Genomic DNA, 23,691 nt, shown 5'->3' with positions numbered 1-23,691 from the left:
GGACTTCTGTGGCATGAATGTGCCACTTGCCATTTATCAGTGCAAGAATGCTGTCCAGATCCTGCTGCATATGGAGAGAGACTGCTTCAATATTTAATGAATTGCCAAATGAGCTAAACATTGTGCAATAATCACTGACCTTAGGATGGAGGAAAGGTCATTGACAAAGCAACTGAAGATAGTTGGGCCTAAGACCCCATCCTGAAGAACTTCTGCAGTGATGTCCTGCAGAGATAATGACTTCCAACGACCATAACCATTTTCCTTTGCGCCAAGTATGGCTCACCCTATGGAAGGTTTTCCTCAAGGCCCCTCAATGTAACAAATAATCAAATGCTGGCTTTAATGTCACTCTCCCTTCAGTCCTGGGACTCAGTTTTTGTGCAGATGATTGGACCAAGACAGTAATGAGGTCTGGAACTGAGTGATTCTAACGGAGCCCAAACTGAACATCGATGTTCAGGAATAAACGCCTCTTAATACTTCTGACGACTCCTTCCACCGCTTTGCTGATGATGAGATGTAGGCCGATGAGGTGGTAATTACCAGGTTAGATCTGTCATCCTTTTTTGTGGTCAGGACACACCCAGGCAATTTATGTTGTAACTGGTTAACTGTGGAGCATAGGGCATCACAACAGCCAGAGCAGTGTCACGGTCCACAATCTTGGCCGTATTCATTGCACTCAGACATTTTTTAATGTCACCAGGGGCAAACCAAATTGACTGAAGAGCTCCATGAACTATTATGTTTTAAATGAAATAATCCAAAATCATCCTTCAAATTAAGGTGGGAAAGCAGGACCCAAAAACACAAATTTAAACGAAGAAACGAGCAGAGGTATTCGAAAAAAAATCTTCATTTCAAGAGCATTAGACATTTTAGAATACTTTCTGGCATGTGATAAGCAGAGAAACAAACACGATCAACTTTCAAAGTGCCGCAGAATGCTACTTGGAAGAGTTAGAGCACCACAGTGCTAAGTTTCAATGAATGCTCCACATTCTTCTGTTTGTATCTACGACAATCAAAGATGGTATTTAAGTTGTTGAAAATTATCAGAGCTCCCTCTGGTGGCATTTACTTCACACTTGTGATATTTTGAGACACTGGTGGTGACTGAATGAATCAAGATATCTTTTTTAATAGATAAGGATCACACTAGCACTTCACAAAAATCACAGAACTATTAAGGTGCTGAAGGAGGCCATCAGGTCTGCACCAGCTCTTCAAATGAGCATTCTGACTTTGTACCATTCTCCTGCCTTTTCCCCCCATTTCTCTGTAGATTGTTTCTGTGCAAATAATCAGCTAATATCCCAGTCTGTCTGTTTTTCTGGGAAACTGGCATTCTGATTCATTTTGGAAAATCCTGTTCCATTCTTTCTCCAACAACTCTTAACCCGTAAGTAAGCCTAAGCACCATGATATCATCTATGCTTACTGACTAGAACATATCCAAATTAATGAAGATTTTACCATTGGTACACCAATCTCATTGGTGTTGATGTACATGTCCGGGCAGATGACTGAACGAGCCGCATAATCCACACGTTTTCCCATCATGTGTTTGCGGAAGAGACCTTCCTTCTTTTCCAGGATCTGAGTTTAAGAAAAGGGGAGTATCTTTAGAGAAAAAGGAAAGCTCACTTCACTTTTGTTCATCCTGGCAAGAAATCTAGAAACACAAAATTTTATCCAATCCATCCTTCCACGAGTGAAGTGGACTTCACTAACTATCTCGACTGAAACTGGATATGGTTCCAGTTGTTTCTGGTACCCAACCTAATTGGCGTTCCTCACACAGGCATTACACAACATGCTCTGCACAGGAAGATAGCCCATGGGATTTTGTCATTACCCAATGTCCTTGCAGGGACCAGTGAACGTGAACAAAGGGAAAAAGGCTATTTCTCCACTTCATTCCCCAGGCTACTGGGGATAACTGCAGCTCCCCACTTCCCCAGCAGAGGTCAGCCAACACAAAGAAGGCAGATCCACCCTTGATAAATCGACTTAAATGTCAGGGCATCCAGTTTATTATTCAAGCCGACATTCACATGAACACTTAATTCTATAAAAACAGACATGAAGCACGCAATGCAGATTCAGTTCAAACAGTGTATCAAAAGTTTTATGTTACTGATTTGGATTTGAATATAGGAAGCATGGTTAGTAAGTTTGCAGATGACACCAAGATTGGTGGCATGGTGGATAGTGAAGAAAGTTATCTCCGATTGCAACGGGATCTTGATCAATTGGCCAGGGGCTAACGAATGGTAGGTGGAGTTTAACTTAGAGAGATGTGAGGTGATGCATTTTTGTGGATTAAACCAGGGTTGGACTTACTCAGTTAATGGTCGGGTCTTGGGGAGAGTTACAGAACAAGGAGATCTAGGGGTACAGGTTCATAGCTCCTTGAAAGTGGAGTCATAGGTGGACAGGAAGAAAGCATTCGACATGTTTGGTTTCATTGGTCAGAACATTGAATACAGGAGCTGGGACACCTTGTTGGAAGTTGTACAAGACATTGTTAAGGCCACAATTGGAATATTGTGTACACTTCTGATCACTCTATTATATAAAGGATATTACTAAACTGGAAAGAGTGCAGAAACGATTTACTATGATGCTACTAGGACTTGATGGTTTGAGTCATAAGGAGAGGCTGAATAGACTGGGACTATTTTCCCCTGGACGCTTAGGGGTGATCTTATAGAGGTCTATAAAATAATGGGGGGCATAGATTAGGTAGCCCCTTTCCCAAGGGTAGGGGAGTTGAAAATTAAAGGACACAGGTTTAAGGTGAGAGGGAGGAGATACAAAAGTGTCCAGAGAGACAATTGTTTCACACACAGGATGGTGAGTGTCTGGAATGAGCTGCCAGAGGGAGTAGTAGAGGTGGGTACAATTTTGTTTTTTAAAAAGCGTTTAGACCGTTACATGGGTACGATGGTTTTGGAGGGATATGGGCCAAATACGGACAACTGAGACTAGCTTAATGGTAAAAACTGGGTGGCACAGACAAGTTGGGCCGAAGGGCCTGTTTTCATGCTGTAAACTATTATGACTGTCTTAAAGGAACGGTCCTTTTATTTTAAGCAGTGATTCCTAGTTCCAGATTCTCCGACAAGAAACATCCTCTCCACATCCATGGTGTTAATACCCCTCAGGATCTTAAAGGTTTTGATCAAGTCACCTCTTATTCTGCTAAACTCCAATGGCTACCAACCTTTCCTCGCAAGACAATGCACCCAGTCTTGGTATTAGTCTAGTAAGACTTTTCTGAACTGCCTCTGATGCATTTACATCTTTCCTTAAATCAGACAGCCCCAAACTGTACACAATACTCCAGATGTGGTCTCACCAATGCCTGTCTTAGATTTCTTCTTGTCTTAATGGTAAGTTTTGAAAGTTGCAACAGTGAAGGATGTTCAGTTTCTGATAGCTACTGTCACCAGAACAAACTACTGAAGCCAGTTGTGAAAAGCTTGTTAAAGAACAAAGAAAATTATAGCACAGGAACAGGCCTTTCGGTCCTCCAAGCCTGCACCGACCATGCTGCCTGACTTAACTAAAACCCCTGACCCTTCCGGGGACCATATCCCTTTATTTCCATTCCATTCGTTAAACTGTTAATTTTTTAAAAATTTAATGCCATGTTTGGTACAAGCAATCCAATTAAAGTAGCAAGACAGAGCAAGATAGATTGCAAACATTGCTTCAATTTCTAGCATACCTGACGGATACCTGGAAATTTGTCAGTGATCAGCTTGTCCATATCACTGTCGAAAACAATGTTGACGTGGCTTTGAAGAAGTATCCAGGCACTGTAGAGCTTATCTGTCAGTGTCTGCCCAGGAATACTAGGTAAGAAGGCCAGGTCCATCCTGGCTGTCTTGTCTTCTGCCTGAAAGTTCAGCAAACAGTGTTTGTAGTAAAGTCTGTCACTTCACTGATAGAAGATCATCAATCCAAATTCCTCTCTCCACAGATTCTGCCAGATCTGCTGAGCATTTCCAGCTTCATCTGTTTTAATTTCAGATCTCCAGTGCCTACAGCAATTTTTTTTGGGCTTTAACTTTTTTTAAAAAACTGCAACATCTCTAGTGTGCACAGATGGTTCTGTGTCAGCCTCTCCCTCACCACAATCCATATGGCCACTCTGTGTGTGAACCATGATAAGTGAGGTTGAGCTGCAGTTCATAATGAGAATGGTGAAAAAGACCCACATCGGACAGCCAAGTACACACACTGCCATCAGGGATCAGCAAATGCAGATCAGGAGCAAGAACACTGGCACAGTTTTTGTTTTCCCAAGGAGCATCCAAGCCAATTGCAACTAATTCCTGATTGGGACCCGGGTTCAATTCCGGCCTTAGGTGACTGCATGGCATTTGCACATTCTCTCTGTGTGTGTTCCTTCCAGATGCTCCGGTTTCTTCCCACTCTCCAAAGATGTGCAAGTTAGGTGGACTGGCCATGCTAAATTATCCTTTCGTGTCCAAAGGTTAGGTGTGTGGGATGATGGGGATAGGGCAGAGGAATAGGGCATGAGCAAGGAGGTTATGAGTTCTAGATAGAGTTGTCTTTTGGAGGATCAGTACAGACTCGATGAGAAGAATTGCCTTCTGCTGCACTTTAGGGACTGTGTCGTTATAAGTGGATTTGACAGCGAAGATCAGCTATGATCATAGCAAATGGCAGAATAGGTTGTGGGTTCATATGGCCTACTCTTGCTCCAATTTTTATTTTCTTTATGTGCACAGATGCATATATTTACAATGAGGTCTACCATTTCAATTCAGCATCAAACTTGATAATGCTAACAGAAATATCAAGGAGTAACAGAAATATCAAGGAGTAACCTGTTCAACATCCAACTCTACCAATGTCAACAACAGTTAGCTCCAGCTATCAAAAACAATGGATTTCAGGGTGGATGTGACACATTGGACCACAAAATGCTGTTAGACAAACGTCTTTGCACTGTTCTACCTGTGTGCAATGCAAAGTTGCACAGCTGTAGTTAAAATGGACTTTGTTATCAATCTCTGGCTTTCATTTACTTAAACAAACTGAAAAAAAAAGGTCTATATTCTTACAACTGGTGTCTTTAATATATCCTCAGTCTGAAAGGACTGCATCTGTTCCTGTGCTATTAAAGCCAAAAGCTTGTGTATCACTTGAACATCCTTCATCACCGCTTGTAGATTAACCGTTTGACCATTGGTGAACATCTGGTCTCCAAGCCGATTAATTGGACGAAACCTACCAATTGCAAAACAAAAAGAGATAATGCTACATAGAAACAAAAACCATGCTGGAAATCATTTGTGGTATTTTATACCAAGAGGAAAGGAAAGGTTTCCCTTTTCCATTAAAACTGCTTTAGTTTTTGGATAGTGGAGAACTTGGAGTGAGTGTTGCTGTAAAAGAAAGATTTTTTCCAACAAATTTTTCACCTCTCATTCACTGGAACAGGCAGGAAATAACAATGTGAAGGAAACAACAAATTTATACCGTGTAAGAGAGAGGTCGAGGCCACACTTTATCAGAATCCACTTATAAATCATTGAGCGTCCTCTTCTCATACAATATAATATTGCTGTTTCTCCTAACATTGGTATTCCTGCTGAGTGGAAGACAAAAAACTTGACAAAAATAAATCTCTTTTCAGCAATTAAACAAATTTCAAAAATTATGAATTACTCCAAGGACTGTGGGCTTGAAACAAATAAATGTCTTTATAATGAAAGTAGTTAAATTAAGTTATCGCTTTAAGGTGCAATTTGACAGGACAAATTGTCCTTCAAAGTAGTCTTACCTGGAAGGAGGTACCACAACTACATCAAGGAAAAACATGTCCAGGTTCCAGCCAGTCTTTGTGTTTTGATGTATCGTCAAGCCAGGAAATAGATATTTCAGGAAGAAGCCTGATAGAAATGATGGATTGGTTTTAAAGAAGGAAAAGAATGCACATTTTGGATATTCCCCTGGGCTTTCTTTGAACGTGCATCAGAAACTCTCAAAGGATTTTCAGTAAAATTGTTTCTGAATTTCTAATGTTGCACTTCAATTTCAACATTATGTCTATAAACAGTCCGTCCACCTTGCTAGGGCAACACTACAGAGTAGTGCATTAGCTTTAGACTGTCACGGTGCAAGTTTTAATCCATTCAAACTAATGACACAAATGGCTCCTTTCTACACTCACTCCAAGTGCTCTGAACAAGTCAAATATGAACATACCAATCAGTTCATGGTGCATGTGCATAGTGCAAACACTAGCTTCTGGGAGGAGATAGAGTTAATGTCCCTGACTAATAATTCACAGGCCCAAGCTACTGCTCTGGGGACATAGGTTCAAATCCCACTACAGCAATTTTTAAAAAATCTAGGATAGTCACAGAATCAAAGCATTATAATAACACAGATGACGGCCATTTGACCCATCTTATCTGTATCCGATCTTTAAATGAGCACATTGCCCTGGAATAATTCCCTGTCTTTTCCCCACTAGACTGCACACTTTTTTCTTCTAATTCCCTTTTGAATGCTTCAATAGAACTTGCCCCAACACACTTTCAGACAGTGCATTCGGACTCCAACCACTTGCTGCATAAAACAGTTTCTCCTTATTTACTTCTTTTGCTAACTACTTTAAATCTGTGCCCTCACATTCTCGATCCTTTCATAAGTGAGAACTGTTTTCCCTGCCTACTCTGTCCAGGCCCCCTTGTCATTTTGAATACTTCTGTCAGATCTCCTCGCAGCCTTTTTTCTTGAAGGAATACACTCCTAACTCCTTTAATCTTACCTTCACCACTGAAGTTCTCATCCCTAGAAACATTCTCATGAATATTTTCTGCAATTACTCTAATACTTTCACATCTTTCCCAAATTGCAACATCCTGAATCAAACACAATGCTCTAGTTACTAATATGAATGAAACATAACCTCCTTGCCCTTTTCCCCAAGCCTCTATTAACAGATGTGAGGGTACTATATGTGTCTTATTAACTGCTCTGTCAAACTGTCCTGCCACCTAAACTATCCTCTTCACAGTTCACAATATTTCCAAGTTTGGTATCATCTACAAATTTTGAAGTTATGCCCTGGACACCAAGGTCTACATCACTAGTCTCGGTACTGGTGACCATGAAACTATCACTGATTGTTGTAAAAACTCATCTGGGTCACGAATGTCCTTTAGGAAAGGAAGTCTGCCATTCTTACCCAGTCTGGCTTACATGTGACTCCAGACCGCACAGCAATGTGGTTGACTCTCAACTGTCGGCTAAAATGGTGTGGCAAGCCAATCAGTTCAAGAAGATTTAGGGATGAGCAAAAATTGCCAACAACACCCAGATCCATGAAAGAATAATTTTAAAAATTGACTGTTTCAGACCACAAGACTGGGTTGTTGGGAAGTAGGTGAATTTGTAAGGGCAGTCCCAAGGAAGCTACAAATGAACCCACGCTGTGCTATGCCTGACTTGCGAGTGCTCTTCATCCGACAATGAGTGCAAAATGTTCAACTGTTTAAAAGTGGATATTACTGGCTTTGATTTGGACAAAATAACATTTACCACTGGAGGACTATTGAGGAACATTTCACTTCCATCAATGCCATGCAGTATAAGAGAAAACTGTGTTTTGCTGAAAATCAAAGCACAATGCAGCCAACTGCATAGTGCCTGCCAGTGGTGGAAGACAATAAATGGACACTGCATGATCTCAGGTTGTAAATTTTTTAAAAATTCATTCATGGGACATGGGCAATGCTGGCTGGCCAGCATTTCTTGCCCATCCCTACTTGCCCTTGAGAAGGTTCTGGTGAGCTTCCTTCTTCAATCGCAAGCCCATGTTCTGTGAGTTGATCCACAATGTCATTGGGAAGGGAATTCCAGGATTTTGACGCAGCCACTGTGAAGGAACAGCGATATATTCCAAGTCAGGATGGCGAGTAGCTTGGGGGGAAACATGCAGGTGGTGGTGTTCCCATTTATCTGCTGCCCTTGTCCTTCTAGATGGAAGTGGTCACGGGTTTGGAAGGTGCTGTCTCAGGATCTTTGGTGAATTGCTGCAGTGCATCTTGTAGATAGTACACACTGCTGCTACTGAGCATCAGTGGTAGTGGGATTGAATGTTTGTAGGTGTGGTGCCAATCAAGCAGGGTACTTTGTCCTGGATGGTGTCAAGCTTCTTGAGTGTTGTTGGAGCTGCTCCCATCCAGGCAAGTGGGGAGTATTCCATCACACTCCTGACTTGTGCCTTGTAAATGGTGGATAGGCTCTGGGAAGTCAGGAGGTGAGTTACTTGCTGCAGTGAATGAAATCATAGAATCATAGAAACCTCACAGTGCAGAAAGAGGCCCTTCAGCCCATCGAGTCTGCACTGACCACAATCCCACCTAGGTCCTATCCCCATATCTCTACATATTTACCCGCTAATCCCTCTAACCTACGTATCTCAGGACACTAAGGGGCAATTTTAGCACAGCCAATCAACCTAACCCGCACATCTTTGGACTGTGGCAGGAAACCGGAGCACCCGGAGGAAACTCATGCAGACACAAGGAGAAAGTGCAAACTCCACACAAACAGTGACCCAAGCCAGGTCCCTGGAGCTATGAAGCAGCAGCGCTAACCACTGTGCTACCGTGCCAAAATGAAAACAAAGCCGAGGTATCTGTAAAATGAGGCACTCTGCTATGGATTGCTGGCCTTACCTCTTCTCCTCAGTACCAAATAATTTCAACTCACAAAGGGGAGGCTGTAAACGCTCATCATTAGAAAATGCATTGCAGGCAGGTTAGCATTCAAGAAGAGAAAGGCATGTTTATTCTTCAATCAGTATTGTTCACCTCAAGCACATCCCCCAAGTATCCTTTATACTTAACGCAGTTCTCTCTCCACACCCAACTCCCCCACCCCCAACTCACGTTGGTTCCCCTAAATGCATTCGTAAAACATTTACCATCATTTTCCCATAATTCCACCATGTGGTCTTTGGCAGTAGAAGGAGTCAGAAATCCTCGTTTTCCAAATTGAGTATCATCAATACCTACAAAAAGAATAATAAATGTTTGCTCACAAGTGAATGACAGAAAAAAAAGTGGTAAGAACTTGCATTTAAAAACGCACGTTCTCAGCGCGTGACAGTTAATGAGTTACTTTTGCAAAAGCACCCACTGTGATGTCGGCAAACGTGACAAATATATACACAGCAAGGTCCTACAAGCAGCAATGTGATAAATGATCAGTTAATCCACTCTTCCCTGTTTAACCATAGCCAGTGCATGCCCAGCAATGGCTTCTCTTCCACATTTTAAAATCCTTTCTGCCTCACCAACATATATTTTCTGCAAACTTTTTAAATCATACATCTCCCCCGGTGACCCACCTGTCCTGAACACTCCCTTTTTCTGACCTCTTATAAGGTCACCCTTTCCAATGAGGCCATGACCTCCCCCCAACCCCCACCATTGGCTTCATCCTCCTTGGATCAACAATTTGGAATTGAATCCCTCAACCCTTTTCGCTGTTCCATTTGCCTCCTCTCCTTTCACAAAGCTTGAGAACCACATTTCCTAACATCTTTTTTGGCTCACAGTCAGATTACATCTTTGGGAAATGTTTTAGAATGGTGCAATATAAATTCAGATTGCTCATGATGTTATTAGTATGTTCCGATGGTGTTGGTTGCAAGATGGATGTTCACCAAGAGAACTCCCTGCTATTCTTCGCCAAGATACAATGGACCCTTCTACATAACAAAGCTTTAATTTAATATCTAAGCCACAATCAATGTAGCAATCCAGCAGCATGACAATTATGAACTCAAGTCTTAGGAGCACAACTTCTAACTCAAAAAGCTGGAAGTGCCACAAGTAAACTAAAGAACGACAACAAAAGGAATAAAACAAACTAAATGAAATGGAGCTCTGAAGAAGTTTCCCCCACACTTGAAACGTAGGCTCTATTCTCTGCTGTCAGACCCGCTGAGATTATCCAGCATTTTCTGTTTCTGTTGTTGTATGTAAAACAGTTTCTCCACATCCCACTTTGCTATTGTAGGAGGAATATTCTAACAGATAATGCAAAGTATTTTAAAACTAATAAAGGAACTGGCTATTGAAAGACTGAAAAGCAGAACAAAAGCTAGTCAGTTAAGCTACAATCAATCAGTCACTTCGAAGTCAGTGCAAATGGTCTCAGGGGTGCAATAAAAAAAAACATAACTCTGAAATAAATGCATAAATACTAGAAATACTTAGCTGGTCCAGCAGCATCTGCAGAGAGACAAAAAGAATGTACATTTCAGGCAAGACCTGCTGAGTATTTGTAGCATTTCAAGTTTTTATTTCAGATTTCTGGTATCTTATCGTATTTTTCTTCAATGTAACTCCAGAGTTAGGTCACAAGTCCGACTGCCTAACAAGTAAGAACATGTCCAGCAGATACTGTGCTCAGTTCTGGTCACCTCGTTACAGGAAGGATGTGGAAGCCATTGAAAGGGTGCAGAGGAGATTAACAATGATGTTGCTTGCATTGGGTGGTATGCCTTATGAGGATAGATTGAGAGAGCTCAGACTTTTCTCCTTAGAGAGGCAAAGGATGAGAGGTGACCTGATAAAGGTGTATAAGATGTTGAAAGATATTGATTGAGTGGATTCTCAGAGGCTTTTTCCCAGAGCTGAAGTGGCTGCCACAAGAGGACACAGGCTTAGGGTGCTGGGGAGTAGGTACAGAGGAGATGTCAGGGGTAAGTTTTTCACTCAGAGGGTGGTGGGTGTGTGGAATTAGCTGCTGGCGGTGGTGGTGGAGGCAGATTCCATAGGTCTTTTAAGAGACTTCTGGGTGAGTACATGGGACTTAGTAAGATTGAGGGTTATAGGAAAGCCTAGTAGGTAGAGATATGTTTGGCGCAACTTGTGGGCTGAAGGGCCTGTTTGTGCTATAGTTTTTCTATGTTCTAGTCTCACAGCACCGGGGATTCCTGCCAGCTGTAGCACACTACTGGTGCAGGCAAATCCACAATTTCTAATGGGTCTTCTGCAACTTCTATTAATGTATCTTTGATATAATTTAACATTACCCGGAAGCATTGCTCCCATCCACTCTCACTGTCTGTGGAAGATGTGGTGCACAAGTAAGTTACAATGCAGACTCACCTCCATTGTCTTCCACAACCTGGTCTGTATTTTTGTTCTTTTTGGCTTTCAGAGCGGCTGTGGGATACGTCACTATTAGTTTGCTGTTATGTTCCTTCCGCACAACTGATTTGCCAGCTCTACAGTGAAAATGAACAAGAATTTTTATGTATTGGAGAGCTTCATTATCACCTCATTCTAATCTGCAAACAACCAAAAATATATTTGGTGACTGCAATTAAATGCATCTGAAGGTTAACTGGAAACAAACAATGGATTGCTTTAGATCAGTAACTTTCCACCGCTTTTTTTTTACTGTTAACATGAATTTGACAAGGGTACATCTCATTCTACTGTTCTGTCTATTCCTCTCTTTACAGTTCTCCCTGGGCTACATATCCCAGGGCTTCCAAGAGCACAGCCACATTTCACAGTGCATAATTGTGTCCTGGGATTAAATCTTCTTTCCAGGATGCCTGGTTTCTCATTATCAGCACAGGCCAGGACACAAGCTGAAAGCTATATCCTCCCCCTGCTAAACTCTGTGGCTCCTTACATCTAAGCAGTGTAGCAACTGACTAGATACACAGACAAAAGATGCAGCTACAAGATGCACTGCAACATCTCACCAAGATTCCTCCAACAGCATCTTCAAACCAACGACCTCTACAATCTAGAAACCCAAGGGCAACAGCTACTTGGTAACTTTTCCTCTCTCGCAAACCAGCTTTCTAAGAAGTTTAATAGTCACAAGTCAGCTTACAATGAAGCTACTGTGAAAATCCTCGAATCACAACATTCCTATGCCTGTTCAGGTATACTGAGGGAGAATTTAGCATGGCCGATGCACCTAACCAGCACATCTTCAGAACTATGGGAGGAAACCAGAGCACTTGGAGGAAACCCACGCAGGCATGGGGGGAACGTGCAGACTCTACACAAACAGTGACCCAAGCCAGGAATCGAATCCAGCTCCCTAGCACTGTGAGGCAGCAGTGATAACCATTGTGCCACACTGCTGTCCTTATATTGCTGATTAATTCACCTGATGAAGGGGCAGTGCTCTGAAAGCTCATGCTCCAAATAAACCTGTTGGACTTTAACCTGATGTTGCGAGACTTCTTACTTATATTACTGTGTCTCCAAAGGTGTCTCCACTTTTCTACGTGCCCCTAAGGACTCTACATTCCTCCATTTTCTGAAGTCCTCTGACGTTTGTCTGCCCACCACCAGTGCTAGATCCCTCCTCACACCTTCACTGAGGCTTTCACTAACATCCCTATCTTGTCCACTCTAGATTTTCAAAATTTGCATGCCCCCTGCAGCTGGGTGGCACAGTAGACAGTGGTTAGCAGTGCTGCTTCACAGCTCCAGGGACCTGGGTTCAATTCCCGGCTCGGGTCACCGTCTGTGTGGAGTTTGCACATTCTCCTCGTGTCTGCGTGGGTTTCCTCCTGGAGCTCCGGTTTCCTCCCACAATCCAAAGATGTGCAGGTTAGGTTGATTGGCCATGTTAAAATTGCCCCTTAGTGTCCTGAGATGCTTGGGTTAGAGGGATTAGCAGGTAATAACATGTAGGGATATGGGAGTAGGGCCTGGGTGGGATTGTGGTCGGTGCAGCTCAATGGGCCGAAGGGCCTCTTTCTGCACTGTATGATTCTATGATTCTATACCCATCCATTATGGCACACCCTCTTGCTGCAAATCACAGTAACACTCACCCCACGAATCCACGATTCTTCCTCAATCATTCCACTGAAATCCCCTACTTCAGTTTAGCTATTCACATGGTATAGACAAACTTTAACCCTGAAATAATGCTTAAAAAAAAACCTTATTTCTGTTTCGAGTTAAGCTTTTAGAATTAAATTACTCCTATTAAACTGGTGTGCTTTGTAATAATGGTAACCACTGTATTTATGTATTGCAGAATTAAGGCAACTTGCAACCCCAGCAAAGATATAAATAACAAGAGAGCCACAAAAATAAATTCCCATCAGTTCCCAGTGACTAAGACATTAGAGCCTCAAAGATGCATGGTTTAATGATCTACTTTGTGCTGAACTATTTGACCTCAGATGGGGCAACAGAAGGGCTGCAATAACTGACTTTGTCCCCAAAAGAAAGACAAAACAAAAACAACTGACTTTGTACAGCCAAGTTTTGGTATAACATTTACTGCTAATTGCAGCACATTGTGCTTTCGATCACAGGGTTGCTTCTAGAAGACAACACAATTCTCTCTGCATATTAATGCCTGATGAAGACCTTTCTGTCAACAGCAGCTGACATGCTGTCTGAGGTAATAATAGATCTTAACTACCTTGTTTCTATGTTACAGTTCCCCCAGCCTTTTCTTTACTTGCTTACTTCGCTTCTTACTTCTCTTTTAATGATGCTTCAATTATACCCTCATTTTAACATGTAGTTCGAAGAAATGAGATTCTTCATTATTAGATTCCTGCTGAATCTCTGGTAACCTGTAATACTACCTTTAAAGCTAGAGCCAAGGATACAACGTAAATCCAAAGGAAACCAGGAAAAAATCTGTCTGTCTCAAAACAAATTAGTGCAGATTCTATTCCTTTACTCGTTAATCATCTTCAAATGCCTCCCTACAGAAATTTTGTGAACATGAGCAAAAATGCAATAAATAACTGCATATTGCTGAAAAAAGACACATCAAGACTTTTTGTCTTGCACTCATCAAAACAATTTGCAAGAATGCCAGATGTAAAGGGAACAACAATTTGTACTTGGTGAGAAGAATGTTGTTTGGTAAGTGGATTCTGATTGGTAGAGTTGTTGCAATGGAGAACGCATCAGTGAAATGATGACCGATGGTTAACCACCAAATTCTGTTTAAATTCAAACCGGCGAAGGTTGACTCTGATTGGTCAAGGCATTACTTGGGGAATGAAACCCAAGGATGATCATCGCCTATTTTGTTTAGTTGAAGTAGGTGCAATGTACATGTGTTCATTCTGTTTGTAAAGAACAGTGCTTTGTGTATTAATATATGTAGCTTCTAGCACATACAAGTGTGTCACATTGCAAGCCCAACTGATTATCTTGAATTAGCCATCAGCATAATTCTTAGCACACTCAGGATTATTCAGCAAATGTTGCCCAATCACAGAATCACATCTAACAGGGTGGTTGGGTATGGTCAGCACTTTGCCTGCTGCAAACAGGCAGAGAGACACATTGTTCTCAAGTTCATACATCAGGCCATTCAGAGTCTACCTGCCTGATTTGAGTTTAAAGAAAGCTTCGCACTTAACTGTCATTGCATCAGTTAACCAATGATTCTCCATGGCAACATCTCTACTAATCAGAGTCCACTTGCCAAACAATCAGAACTCTCTTCTCATGAAGTAGAAATTGTTGTTCCCTCAATTACATTTGATATTCTTATGAATAGTGCTGGTAAGTGCAAGACAAAAAAACTTCAGAAACATCTGTTTGTGTTCTAGCAATGTTCATTTTGTACCACTAAATAACTGCATATTAACTGACAGTTACCATATGCTTTTATTCCAATGCACAAAGTAATAGCCACACCCCCTTCCCCAACATTATGGACATAATTCACTTACTTGCAATTTGGACATTTTTTTGATTTCATGAAGTTTTTCCAAAAATCTGCTATTAGTTTACCCTTGCAGTCACTCACATTTTTCACCTTGTAACAAAACAGAACCATAACTATGTGTTAGCATTAATATTTTAAAAAACTTCAAGGCAATTTTGTTTTTTAAATTGCTGGCTTTACTATTTTTCTGACTTTTTCTTACTTCCGCACTCACTTATCCCTAAATGCTAATGTAGGGGGGCTAATTAAAACAATTAACCGTGGGTTTAAGAACACGAAAACAATACTGACTTAAGGGTGAATGATCTTAGGCTTTGGAGAGTGCTGACAAGGGCTTTTGCAATAGAAGACAGCTCTATATGAATAACAAGCATTTCTATTCAAAACACGTACTTTGAGTTTATAAAATGGATGCAGTTTGTGAAAGCTTCAGCCAATGGCAAAATACAGCAGAGCTTGATGGATGAAGCAGGAGATAGGGCCTGCATTCCAGAGGACAACAGTTCCACTGAAAGCAGGCTACATTATCAGCAGTTGTGAGGGATAAGATGGCTACTAATGCCAATTTGATGAATTGAGCTATACAGCCCTGAGCTGATAATGCAGGTAGAAGGCAGATACAAGGGATTTCTCAGAGTCGGATGAGTGTCACGTGGGTTCAATTTGGCAGGAATCATTCTCACATCTCACCGTCCAACGTTGTGTTGCTGGGCAACAGAAGAGGGGTACATCCATAATTAATAACAAATGAAATTCCATGAGATCAAGATGTGTATTGTTATTGGCTGGAGCTAATGACAGGATGTTTACTTACCTGTTTGTATTAATGTTTATTGGATAATACCCACCAGAAAGATGCACAATATGATTTGGTAACTGTATAATTGTCCTTGCGAGGGCTCTGTATCTTAAAAATGACATTTGGCTGCCTGCGTTCTATACCTTGAGTACTGGACTACCTTATATCATTCTCCCATTCGATCATTTGGTTAAATAAAGTCACGTTTTTAAATCAGTACTCTATATTTCATCAGTCTCTATATTAGCTTAAGTTTAGCAAAACATAATCTTGAGAGGAAAACCCCTGTCAAACCCCATTTGGAAAACAGCAAATGTGACGCCACTGTTTCAAAAAGGAGGTAGACAAAAGGCAGGTAACAACAGGCCAGTTAGCTTAACTTCTATAGTGGAGAAAATGCTTGAATCAAAGAAGCTATAGCGAGACATCTGGATATAAATTGTCCTGTTGGGAAGACACAACATGGGTTCATGAAGGGCAGGTCATGTTTGACTAATTTGGTGGAATTCTTTGAGAACATTACATGCGCAGTGGACAATGGGGAACCCCTGGATGTGGTGTATCTAGATTTCCAGAAGGCATTTGACAAGTTGCCGCACCAAAGACTGCTGCATAAGATAAAGGTGCACGGTGTAACGGGTAATGCGTTAGCACGGATAGAGGATTGGTTTACTAACAGAAAGCAAAGACTGGATATATGGGTGTTTGTCTGGTTGGCGATCGGTGACTAGTGGTGTGCGTCAGGGATCAGTACTGGGACTGCAATTGTTTACGATTTACATAGATGATTTGGAGTTGGGGACCAAGTGTAGTGTGTCAAAATTCATAGATGACACTAAGATGAGTGGCAGAGTAAAGTGTGCAGAGGACACTGAAAGTCTGCAAAGGGATATAGATAGTCTAAGTGAGTGGGCGAGGGTCTGGCAGATGGAGTACAATGCGAGGTCATCCATTTTGGTAGGAATAGCAGCAAAATGGACTATTATTTAAATGGTAAAAAATTGTAGCATGTTGCTGTGCAGAGGGACCTGGGTGTCCTTGTGCATGAATTGCAAAAAGTTGGTTTGCAGGTACTGCAGGTAATTAAAAAGGCAAATGGAATTTTGCCTTTAATTGCTAGCAGGATAGAGTTTAAAAACAGCGAGGTTATGTTGCAGCTGTATAAGGTGCTGGTGAGGACACACCAGGACTACCGTGTACTGGCACTGAAAGGGATACAGAGGAGATTCACTAGGTTGATTGCAGAGTTGAGAGGGTTGGCTTGTCAGGAGAGACTGAGTAGACTGAGGCTATACTAATTGGAATGCACAAAAACAAATGGAGATCTTTTGAAACATGTAAGATTATGAAAGGAATAGCTAAGATAGAAGCAGGGAAGTTGTTTCCACTGGCAGGTGAAATGAGAACTAGGGGGCATAGCCTCAAAATAAGGGGGTGCAGATTTAGGGCTCAGTTGAGGAGGAACTTCTTCACACAAAGGGTTGTGAATCTGTGGAGTTCCCTGCCCAGTAAAGCAGTTGAGGCTATCTCATTGAATGTTTTAAGGCAAGCATAGAAAAATTTTTGAACAGTAAAGGAATTAAGGGTTATGGTGAGTGGGCAGGCAAGTGGAGCTGTGTCCACAAAAAGATCAGTCATGATCTTATTGAATAGCGGAGCAGGCTCAAGGAATCAGATGGCCTACTCCTCAAAGGGTGGTGAATCTCTGGAATTCTCTGCCCGTTGAAGTGGTGGAGGCTGCCTCGCTAAATATTTTTAAGACGCGGGCTGATGGGTTTTTGATAAGAGAGGGGATTAAGGGTTATGGGGAGAGGGCGGGAAGGTGGAACTGAGCCATGACAGATCAGCCATGATCTTATTGAATGGCGGGGCAGGCTCGAAGGGCTAGATGGCCTACTCCTGCTCCTATTTCTTATGTTCTTATGTCCTTATGTCAATAGTGCCAATTGTTGATATCAGACAAGAATAGAAGTTCCTCCATGTTCAAGCAGCCTAATGGCATCCAGAGATTAAAGTCATATGTAGAGACAGTCACTTGAACAAAGTACAATCGGACTGCAATGACTACAAAACAATGCAAAAACTTCCTACTTACAACAGAACTTTATTGTCAGGATAGGAATAATACATACCCACAACAGGCATTAAGAAAAGTAGGAAAGTGATTGAAGAGGTAGGTTTAGAGAAGGCACTCAAAAACCAGAACTGTAACAAAGGTTTAAAAAAAAGCATTCACAATGGTTGATTTTCTGGTCCCACCAAAGTTGGCCCTCCACAGCAGGTTCCCCAGCAGCGGGGCAGGCGAGCCTTGCAAAAACCTGTGGACTTGGGCAGGACAGAAAGATATTGCAGGCAGCCAATGGCTTGCTGTATTCAACATGGGAAAACATGCCACAGCACGAGTTGGAGGGGGGCAGGAAAATCCCAGCAAAAGTATTTGAACGTAACAACTGAACAGAGCTCAAAACAAGAGACTACAAAATTGGAAAAACTATCTCAATTACTGAATCACTGAACTGGACAAGAGACTTACCACCAATTCAAATCTCACAAAATAGTGAGACAGAGTATGGTACAATACAACATCTTTAGGTAATGTATTCAGCACCTTCAATAATCCTTTCTTTCCACTGAAGTCTGTGATTTAGGCTGGGGTTATACAGGGAAATATGCCCAGCTTAAGTCATCATACATTTGCCAAAGCAAGGGAGAAAGCGTTATCAAGTGAATGAAACAACTGCATGTTCATACACTTTCTAAACTTCCATTATAGATCAGTTCTCAAAATAACTAGCCAAGGGTGTGAGGTAGAAATTATTAATGAAGAGGAAAGAAAAGCAAGAAAGAAACTTTGTTTTTGATGATTTTGCATTCATGACCTTTCATTACCACAGAACTTCATAGCCAATGAATATTTTTTCAGCGTAATCAGTTTTAATGTAGGAAAGTGCAGCTCTGCAACCAGTTGACGCACAGCAAGATGTCAGTTATGAAATAATAACAAGATATAGCTTAAATAAATAAACAAGATAAATAACAAGATAAGCACTTGTTGGGTGGGATTGTTGTCGGTGCAAACCCGATGGGCTGAATGGCCTCTTTCTGCACTGTAGGGATTCTATAATCCATTTTTTTTCCAAGATACCAGAAGTCTCCAGCTCCTCTTGCCATGTGACCTTGCATATCTACCTGAGGGCATCTGAAAAATAGCACCTTTCACAGTGCAGCGTTGCCTTTGTATTGCACTGAACTGCAGGCCGAGATCATGTGATCAAAACCCTGGAGCACAGCTTCTGACTCAAAGATAAGACTGATATCTGTCACCTTCTAGCCTCTTCTTTCAACCTTCTGCTAATATTTTCCTGACGTTTTATCTTATTGTCCTCCTCATTGGCCTAGCTTTCGATTTGTTTGAGCATTAGCAAACTTCAAAATTTCACTTCCCATGTGTCCATGTGTTAAATATCTGCAGATACCAAACACAGCAGTGGATTGAATGCTCCCATCACCAAGTCCCTCCAGGCCATCTCCAATGTGAGAAACAGCAGCTCTTTTCTTTATTCTTTCATGATGCCTGGGTATCGCTGACACAGACAGCATTTGTTGCCCAATCCCAACAGTCCCTGAGTTGAATGGCTTGGCTAAGGCATTTCAGAAGGCAGTTAGGATTTAGATACATTGCTGAGGGTTTGGAGCCACGTATAGGCCAGACTGGGCAAAGATAGCAGCTCTGCTTCCCTAGAGGACATTAGTGAACCAGATGTTCAGTTCAGCAGGGTTTCAACAGCAATCAATGGCAATAACAACAGCTGTCACGGCTGCCATCACTGAGACCAACTTTCAATTCCAGATTGACTAATGGGAAGTCAAATTCAACCAGCTGCCGTGGTGAGATCTGAGCTCATGTCCCCAGAGCATTAGTCTAAGCCTCTGGAATAGTGGTCTAGTAGACATTACTAGTAGACCAGCTTCCCCTTGATTCTTTGCTTTTGACCAACTTCATTTTCCTACATCATACAGCTGCATTTATGTAATATCTTATTGAACGCCTTCTGAAAAGGCAATAGGCACATTAACCAGTGCTGGCAGAACAGTGTTTATGATCAGTATTACACCTACCACTGAAGTTTTGCAATCCACCCGATTATTCAGCACAGTTTGTGTATGTTCATTCAGTGCTGTCTGGATTTCATCCACTGTGGCATTAACATTTTTCTCCAGCACCTGCACAAAATGGAAAAATCAAACCATAATTTTATAATATTGCAAATGTATTCCCCCCTCTTAAAATCAGTCTTTGCTGCAATAAAGGCAAACATGACAGCCAACTTTTTCACAGCAAGATCCCAGAAACAGAGCCCAATAAATGACAGGATTATACTTCTATTTAATGCACTTAAAGAACAAACAAAGATCAAAGAAAACTGCAACTCAGGAACAGGCCCTTCAGCCCTCCAAGCCTGCACCAATCATGATGTCTGCCTAAACTAAAACCATATGCACTTATAGAGTCCATGTCCTTCTATTCCCATCCTATTCCTTCTGTTCCCATCCTATTCATGGATTTGTCTAGTTGCCCCTTAAGTGCCGCAATCATACCTGGTCCCATCACCTTCCCGGGCAGCGCGTTCCAGACATTCACCATCCTCTCTGTAAAAATCTTGCCTCACACATCTCCTCTAAACTTTTGCCCATGCACCTTAACCTATGTCCCCTAGTATTTGACTTTGCTACCCTACGAAAAAGCACCCGACTACTACTCTGTCCATGCCACTCAATCTTGTAGACTTCTATCAGATCATCCCTCAACCTCTGGCGTTCCAGTGAGAACAAAGCAACCTCTCCTCATACAGAGTACCCTCCAGACCAGGCATCATCCTGGTAAACTTCTTCTCTACCCTCGCCAAAGCATCCACAACCTTCTGGTAGTGTGGCGACCAGAATTGTACACAATATTCTAAATGAACCCTAACTAAGATTCTGTACACCTGCTGCATGACCTGCCAATTTTTATATTCAATGCCTCAACTGGGATTCACGGGACGTGGGAAAGCATGGCAATTATTGCCAATCCCTTAACTGCCCTCCAGAATGAGGGTGGTGAGCCACCTTCTCGAACTGCTGCAGTCCATGTTGTGCGGATACATCCACAGTACCATTAGGAATGGAGTTCCAGGATTTTGATCCAGTGACAGTGAAAGAACGGTAAGGATACATTTCCATGTAAGGATGGTGACTGACACATGGAAGAGAACTTGCATGTGGTGATGTTCCCCTGCATCTGCTGCCCTTGTCCTTCTGTGCGATAGAAATTATGGATTCACAATGTAGCTGAAGAATTTAAATTCAATTAATTAACTTTTAAAAATGGCCAATAAAAAGCTGGCATCAATAATGGTGACCAAGAAACTACCAGATTTTCTTAAAAACCCATCTGGTTCACGAGTGTCTTTACCTGGTCTGGTCTGTAACTGCATACTCATACCTACTCTTTAGTGCCCTCTGAAGCCACCTAGCAAACAAATCAGTTTGATCAAACCACCATGAAAAAGTTTAATGAAGACCTGTCTTAGTGGTAGTGAATTAGTTCTGCGGAACACCTTTACTCAGTCTACAAACATGATCCTAACCTTCCTGTTGCATGCCATTTTAACTCAGCATCTTACTCTCATGCCCACATATCCATCCTTGGCCTGCTGCAATGCTCTAGAGCAAGCTGGAGAAGTAGCATCTCGTCTTCCACTTGAGCACGTTACAGCCCTCAGAATGCAATGCTGAGTTCGGCAACATTAGATTTTGACCCTTTTCATTCATCTTAAGGCCCCTCCCTTTTTTTTAAAATGTTGTTATTCGTCCATAGTCATCAATGAGGACCTTGACGCCACTAGTCATTTTGAGGCTGGCTGCAGTGTGTCCAAAGATGACTGATCAGGCCAATTTGGGCACGGAATGTCCTGGCACATATTGGACAGACCTGTGTAGGTATTGTAGTGGTTGTGCTGGTGGTTCTGGACTTGCACAGCTCGCGCTTAAGTTGTGCTTCAGCACCATGCTTCGTAAGCTTGACAGCCCTTGTGAATGAGGCAGTGCCAGGTAGGGCGGTTTTGTGCCAGCGTTTCCCAGAACATAAGAACTAGGAGCAGGAGTAGGCCATCTAGCCCCTCGAGCCTGCCCCGCCATTCAATAAGATCATGGCTGATCTGTCGTGGCTCAGTTCCACATTCCCGCCCTCTCCCCATAACCCTTAATCCCCTCGCTTATCAAAAACCCATCAACCCGTGTCTTAAATATATTTAGCGAGGCAGCCTCCACCACCTCAACGGGCAGAGAATTCCAGAGATTCACCACCCTTTGAGTGAAGAAGTTCCTCCTCAACTCTGTTCTAAACCGCCCCCCCTTTATCTTGAGGCTGTGCCCTCTAGTCCTTCTGTCCTTTCTGAGCGGGAAGAGCCTCTCCACCTCTATCCTATCCATCCCATTCATCATCTTATATGTCTCAACGAGATCTCCCCTCATTCTTCTAAATTCTAACAAGTACAAGCCTAGTTTATTCAGCCTCTCCTCATAGTTCAACCCCCTCAACTCCAGTATCAGCCTAGTAAACCTCCTCTGCACTCCCTCCAAGGCCAAAATATCCTTGCGTAAGTGCGGCGACCAAAACTGCACACAGTACTCCAGCTGCGGCCTCACCAGTGCCCTGTACAGTTGCAGCAAGACCTCCCTACTCTTATATTCAATCCCCCTCGCTATGAAGGCCAGCATCCCATTCGCCTTCCTGACCACCTGCTGCACCTGCAGGCTGGGTTTTTGCGACTCATGCACAAGGACCCCAAGGTCCCTCTGCACCGTCGCATGCTGCAGTTTTTCACCATGTAAGTAATAGTCCTTCCTACCATTATTCCTACCAAAGTGGACAACTTCACACTTGCCAACATTAAATTCCATTTGCCAGTTCTTGGCCCATTCGCCAGTTCTTGGCCCATTCGCCCAGCCTATCTCGATCCTTCTGCAGACTCTCCACACCCTCCGCACAATTTGCCGTTCCACCAATCTTGGTGTCATCAGCAAAGTTCGACACCATACACTCGGTTCCCTCCTCCAGATCATCTGTATAAATGGTAAATAGCTGAGGCCCCAGCACCAACCCCTGGGGCACTCCAGGTGGTCGTGTCTATGTCCAGCGACTTCAGGGAGGCCTTGAATGTGTCTTTGAAATGTTTCTTCTGCCCTCCATGCGAGCATCTTCCACAGAGTTCTCCAAAAAGGAGCTGCTTGGATATGCGCTCGTCTGGCATACAGACGACATGACCTGCCCACCAGGTTTGCACTCTCATCAGCAGTGTGTGGACTGATGGTAGACTTGCTTTAGAGAGAACTTCAGCGTCTGGTACTTTGTCTTGCCAATGGATGTGTAATATTCTGCGAAGACAAGTCATGTGGAAATGATTGAGCTATCTTGCATGCCTTTGATACACAGTCCACGTTTCACAGGCATACAGGAGGGTAGTGAGTACCATGGCGCTGTAGACCTTCAGTTTTGTTGCTGGGCTGATTCCTCGATGTTCCTATACAGTGGAGCGCAGTCTTCCAAAAGCAGAACTTGCCTTTGTTATTCTGCAGTTAACTTCTGTATCAAAAGTCACTGCTTGGGAGAGGGTGCTGCCAAGATAAGTGAACTGGTCCACTATCTGTAGTTTCTGCCCTTTGATCGTGATTATGGGTTCTGTACACGGTGCATGAGGAGCAGGTTGGTGCATGACTTCAGTCTTTTTAATGTTGATGGTGAGTCCAAAGTTGTCGCAAGCCGTGGAAAACTTGTTCATACTGACTTACATCTCTGGCTCTGAGCCAGCATACAGGGCGCAGTCATCAGCAAAAAGGAAGTCTCTCAGAACAGTCTCCTTCACTTTGGTAGTAGCTTGAAGTCTCTGCAGGTTGAAGAGCTTCCCATCCACTCTGTACTTGAGGCTGATTCCAGCAACACTGTCCTGGAAGTCATCATTCAGCATGGCAGTAAACATCATGCTGAATAGTGTGGGTGCGAGCACACAGCCCTGTTTAATGCCACTGGTGACTGGGAATGCCTCAGATGATTTTCCGCCATCCAGTACTCTGACCATCAAGCCATCATGGAACTG

The 23,691-nt window shown here is 42.5% G+C and overlaps 1 protein-coding gene across 1 annotated transcript in view; it reads right to left on the bottom strand.

Annotated features, from left to right (window-relative positions):
- polr1a (RNA polymerase I subunit A) overlaps positions 1–23,691 on the bottom strand; it is a 152,266-nt gene that overhangs the window by 111,488 nt on the left and 17,087 nt on the right. The window contains exons 4-11 of the mRNA XM_080198507.1: positions 19,673–19,777; positions 14,759–14,844; positions 11,181–11,299; positions 8,984–9,070; positions 5,828–5,936; positions 5,106–5,271; positions 3,740–3,910; positions 1,480–1,602 (exon numbers count right to left, since the gene is read on the bottom strand). Of these exons, the coding sequence (XP_080054633.1) occupies positions 1,480–1,602; positions 3,740–3,910; positions 5,106–5,271; positions 5,828–5,936; positions 8,984–9,070; positions 11,181–11,299; positions 14,759–14,844; positions 19,673–19,777 (966 nt within the window). The remainder of the gene's footprint in view (positions 1–1,479; positions 1,603–3,739; positions 3,911–5,105; positions 5,272–5,827; positions 5,937–8,983; positions 9,071–11,180; positions 11,300–14,758; positions 14,845–19,672; positions 19,778–23,691) is intronic.

The sequence above is a fragment of the Carcharhinus amblyrhynchos genome, chromosome 1, assembly GCF_965287045.1.
Source record: "Carcharhinus amblyrhynchos chromosome 1, sCarAmb.v2.hapA, whole genome shotgun sequence".
Lineage (NCBI taxonomy): Eukaryota > Metazoa > Chordata > Chondrichthyes > Carcharhiniformes > Carcharhinidae > Carcharhinus > Carcharhinus amblyrhynchos.
The sequence above is the reverse complement of the archived record's forward strand: the minus strand, read 5'-3'. Positions and strand labels throughout refer to the sequence as shown.